Source organism: Budorcas taxicolor, chromosome 7 (assembly GCF_023091745.1).
Source record: "Budorcas taxicolor isolate Tak-1 chromosome 7, Takin1.1, whole genome shotgun sequence".
In the NCBI taxonomy this organism is placed as follows: Eukaryota; Metazoa; Chordata; class Mammalia; order Artiodactyla; family Bovidae; genus Budorcas; species Budorcas taxicolor.
The window spans coordinates 39808930-39814395 of record NC_068916.1 but is presented as its reverse complement, the minus strand read 5'-3'; the positions used below and the strand labels follow the sequence as shown (position 1 = coordinate 39814395).

General features: G+C 38.9%; 1 protein-coding gene across 1 annotated transcript; it reads left to right on the top strand.

Annotated features, from left to right (window-relative positions):
* The first annotated feature begins 1996 nt into the window (after positions 1–1996).
* Positions 1997–2935, top strand: LOC128051538 (olfactory receptor 2Y1). Its single transcript, XM_052644169.1, has one exon. It carries the CDS (start codon positions 1997–1999, stop codon positions 2933–2935), a length of 939 nt encoding a protein of 312 aa, XP_052500129.1.
* The last annotated feature ends 2531 nt before the right edge of the window (positions 2936–5466 follow it).

The window sequence follows — 5466 nt, the reverse complement described above, 5'->3', positions numbered from 1 at the left end:
TAAGTTCAATATTATCTTATTATCTTATCTATTGGTTTAGAGCCCCTTGTTTCATCATTGTCAGATCCCTTTGAATTATGGTTTTATCATACATCATATTACTTGTGTTTTAAAACATTTACTCAATTGAAAATATATTTATCTCTCTGCCATCATAGAAATCCTTGACAAAATACACTGTAGAAGTGGTTAAAAACCTTTGCACTACATGATGACAAAGCAGGAATTGTTAAACCTTCGCCACATTGCAGATGAGTTAATTCTTTTGTGTTGCACAGGAAACATATATTTCTGGAACATTTATGTTCACCAAGTATGATGCAAACTTTGGAAATACATTCATTGATTCATTCAACAACAGCTATTAGACATCTTTTATTCGCCAGGAACTTCACCGAGAGATGGAGGCAAAATGGTGAACAAAAGCAAAGCTAGTTTCATAAAACTTAAAACTTAGTGGTTGAGAACAACAAGTGTTAAAAATGTGTATGGAATATTCTTTGCAGCTCACAGAATGTATCATACCGTTTAATACCAATCAAAATCCTATGAAATAAAGTTATTTTCTCTATTTTAAAGCTAAGTAGGTTGAGACTCACAGCAGTAAAATTTCCAGAACAGGTAGCACAGGCAGAGTGGGCTGGTGATAGAGCTAATCTGTAGGAGCCTGACTATGGCCTTTCAAGTCTATTGCACTATACTATGGTGACCCTTTGAAAACCATAGTTGATCAGAAAGAATTATGTAGAGAATCTTAAGGCATTTGGATAGTCCCCTGATACTAAAGAGCAGCATGATTCAAGAATTCTGAGCAGTGAAGAGACATGATCTTATTTGCAATTTAAGAAAGTCATTCTGACAATAGTGTTCAGAGTTGATTCATAAATAGTCTCTAAACAAGATATTTTGGAACATTATAGAAATATTGAGCCATCAATCAAGTCATTGAAAAAACAAGATGACAAGGAGAAAGAAGTAAAAGATATTTAGGCTATAGATTCAATAAGACATATTGAGCAATCAGTTTTAGGATGGGGTGAGGAGAGATCTGAGATAACCACAACATGTTTTAAGCGGGAAGAGGCTATCACTTACCGAGTAAGGGAATACAACAGAAGCATATATGGAGGGAAGATATGAGACTTGAGCACGCTAAACTTGAGATGCCTATGGATTATCTTAGTAGCAATGTCCAAAAAGAAGAGATACTTGATTTTGAAGTTCTGAAGAGCAGTTTTGGCTGAAAACCAATACTTGGAAGTCATTATTGGTAACTGAAGCCATGAATGGGATCACCAGAAAGAGTGTGTAGGGTGAGGAGAGAGCCAGGTAAAGTTTCCAGGGAATGATAATATTTAAGACCTTATTGAAAGAAGAGGCACCATCAAAGGAGAATACACTGAGTTGACAAGGAGGAGAATGTGTATTTACGGAAGCCAGTGGAGAAGAAGTTTCCAAAAGGAAATATGATCAACAGTAAATAGGAAGATGGGAGAAGTCTGTACCTTACATGCATTGTCATTTTTTGATCAATTAAAATTTTATTTATATTTATGTTACGGGGATTTGATGGATATATTTATCAGTTGGAGAAGGGGGAAATTATTCTAGGCATCATAACTCATCACAAGAAGCATACTTGTTGCTAATTTTTTTTTTCCCAAAAGGATGGATCTATACTTTTCTTGATTCTTTTCGACAGATTGTCTCTGCTTTCAGACAAGGAAACATCAGGTCCCAAGGATTTAGTGGCCTGGCTGAAATCATAGAGCAAGCACATAACAGGACTGGAGTTCAAATGAAAGTCACATCATTCTTAATCTAGTAATCTTCACTCTCAAAGTAGGAGAAGACTGGACAGAATGGAGCTGAATATCAAAACAGATAACACAATGCATGAGTTAGGATTATCTAGGGAAAATTGTGAATTAATTTTAAAATCCTTCTTCATAAGAGTCATTACATTGTCTTCTGCTATTTGAACAGGCAAAAAGCCATGGGAAGTTTCAACACAAGTTTTAGAGAAGGCTTCATTTTAATGGGCTTCTCAGATTGGTCTCAATTGGAGCCCATACTTTTTGTCTTTATTTCAGTTTTCTACTCCTTAACTATCTTTGGCAACACCACCATCATCACTCTTTCCCTCCTGGAACATCAGTTGCACACGCCCATGTACTTCTTTCTTAGACATCTTTCCTTCCTGGACCTCTGCTATACCACCAGCACTGTGCCCCAGCTTCTGATCAACCTTCATGGACTCGACCAGACCATCAGCTATGAAGGATGTGTGGTCCAGCTCTTCAGCTCCCTTGCCCTAGGCTCCACTGAATGTGTGCTCCTGGTGGTGATGGCCTTTGACCGCTATGCTGCTGTCTGTCATCCACTCCGCTACACAGCCATTATGCATCCCCACCTCTCCCAGACACTGGCTATTGCCTCCTGGGTAGGAGGCTGCATGAACTCTCTGGTTCAGACAGGCCTCATGATGGCTATGCCTCTCTGTGGTCTCCATCTCCTGAATCACTTCTTCTGTGAGATGACTGTTCTCCTGAAGCTGGCTTGTGAGGACGCAGAAGGGACAGAGACCAAGATGTTTGTGGCTCGAGCCATAATCTTGGTTGTTCCTGCAGTACTAATTCTAGGCTCCTATGTATACATTGTTCAGACAGTGCTGAAAGTCAGGTCAGTGGCTGGGAGAAGAAAGGCTTTTGCGACTTGTGGGTCCCATCTCTTGGTGGTTTCCCTTTTTTATGGCTCAGCCATCTATACGTACCTGCAACCCATGCACAGTTATTCTGAGAGTGAGGGAAAGTTTGTAGCCCTTTTTTATACCATAGTTACCCCTATGCTCAATCCTCTAATTTATACCCTAAGGAACAAGGATGTGAAGGGGGCTGTGAGGAAGGTACTAGGGAGAGGCAGATACTTAGTGTAGGAGAGAAAAGCAGGAATAATATAGTCATCTGTCATAGCTCTCACACCTTGGAGACTATCTGATCCCTGGAGGGGAGTTCAGTTCAGTTCAGTCACTCAGTCGTGTCCGACTCTTTGCAACCCGATGAACCACAGCATGCCAGGCCTCCCTGTCCATCACCAACTCCCAGAGTCCACCCAAACCCATGTCCATTGAGTCGGTGATGCCATCCAACCATCTCATCCTCTGTCGTCCCCTTCTCCTCCTGCCCTCAATCTTTGCCAGCATCAAGGTCTTTTCCAATGAGTCAGGAGAGGAGTTAGTCATTAGAAAATAGTCCTTTATAGGCCAGAGCTTTACTGTGTTCCTTGTTTGGAAGTTGGAAGTGGATATTTCTTATGACTCTTTCTAGTTCAGTGTCTATTATTATGCAAAAGAGAGTAAGTGTTGATTCGTACCAGAACTTTCCAAAGGAATGAAGTTAGAAAAAAGGTATACTGTGTCTACTTATGGAGAGTGGGCGGGGTTCTCAGCAAATCTGTGAGAGAAGACTTGATTGGAATGACAGCAAGTTTTCCAAAGTCCATGGTACAATATAGACGGCACTGTCCTCACAGGGAGAAGACATGAATTCACTCCTCTTCTTCTAATTAACCATCGCCTTCATATCTCTTGGGCTTCACTCTTGGCTAAGCTGGTAAAGAATCCACCTGCAATGTGGGAGACCTGGGTTTGATCCCTGGGTTTGGAAGATCCCCTGGAGAAGGGAAAGGCTACCCACTCCAGTATTCTGGCCTGGACAATTCCATGGACAGTCCATGGGGTCGCAAAGTGTTGGACACAACTGAGAGACCTTCACTTTCACTTCATTTGCATATTGCAGGACCATTTCTAAGATCTCCTTTGGTGGTTCCCAGTCTATGAAACTTGGCACAAGTAGAGATCATGAACAGAGGTTCTTCATGGAGCATATATAGTCTCAGACATGAATATCATTTACCTATTTGAAGAAAAGACAAAATTATTAGGACATCACTGAGTAATGGGAAGCATCAACATCTCATCAGCTGTATTAACAGCCTTATCATGCTGATTCGGGCCATGGACAAGGTCTTTTCCATGGAAGAGAAGAATAGAGATGAAATGAGTATAAAAATAATGAGAAAGTGATATAGGAAAAGAAGAAAGAGCAGAAGTGAAAGAATAAAGAAAAAAGAGAGAGAGAGAGATTCCTGTGGTAGGCAGTGGTGGGCAGGTCAGGAGACTCTAGGGCAAGGGGGGAAAGCAGTGGACACTTGAAATTCCAGTACTGCCTTTCCAGTCTACATACTGAAATGATGCTTTCATGTCAAAGGCAGATATCATTGTGGATAATCTTTTACAGTAAGTCTCAGTGATTTTCACATTGGGTTAATCTTGTTTTATTCCAGTAACAGCAACTAATATTTGTTTGCTATTTTAAAAACATTTTGCATAAATTGTCATTTATCTTTACAACAGCCTTATGAAAGTTTTGTCATTTTCCCTATTGATGATTAAACTGAAGTTTCAAAGTTTTAAGTAACTTTTCCAGGCTCAGTGAGCCTGAGGTCCAGATTTATGTCATCCTAAATCCAACCTTTGTTACTACATCTTACCAATTCTGCTTTAAAAAGAAATAGAAAGTGTACCGTCACATCTTTTAACTTTTTTAAATTAATTAATTAAATCCTATCAACTTATCCACTACTTAAGTAGCTCAAGAAACTAACCAACAATCTTCCTGGAATGAATAGTTTTCCTCTTAAATGTTGGGCATGTGAGTTTCTAGTAAATCAAGGTTCAAACTCTTCAGACATATGAATTAACCTAATAGAGAAAAAAAGATTATTTGAATCATCAATGCAGAATTTAATAAACTTATTTTTGGTTAATGTGTTATTCTTTCAGTTGATATGCAGAAAAATAGCCTCTCAATTGTATTGAGGGGAACATATCATTAAAGAAATTTGTGAAGATTAATTAATTAATTTTAATTGGAGAATAATTACTTTACAATATTGTGATATTTCTTGCTAAACATTGACATGAATTGGCCACAGGTATCCTTGGGATTTCCCAGGCAAGAATACTTGAGTGGGTAGCCGTTTCCTTCTCCTGGGGATCTTTCCAATCCAGGGATCGAACACAGGTCTCTTGCTTGTCAGGGGAATTCTTTACCACTGAGTCACCAGGGAAGCTTCCTTTTAGAGCCCAAAGGGATGCAATTAGAAATTTTGCCATTTGTCCTTAGCCTGCTGAACCTTCAAAGTGGAGTTCTGGGTTGGAAATAATGTTATGTGAAATACTTAAAATGAGGGCTTATCTGTTGAAAAGAAAGGGAGACTTGAGAGAGAAAAGACTGTATAGGATTGGCTCTCAAGTGAAAAATTAAAGGGTGATTTAAAAATAAAGGAGAAACTATAAGAACTTAGATATATTTCAGTAAATACCAGGAAAAACAGATACTACAGATTTTAAAAACATTTCTGGACTTTATAACCTGTTATATCTTTTTAAATTTCACTGGTTTT

Coding starts and splice junctions, on each gene's coding strand:
- LOC128051538 (XM_052644169.1), top strand. CDS start 1,997: ATGGGAAGTTTCAACACAAGTTTTAGAGAAGGCTTCATTTTAATGGGC.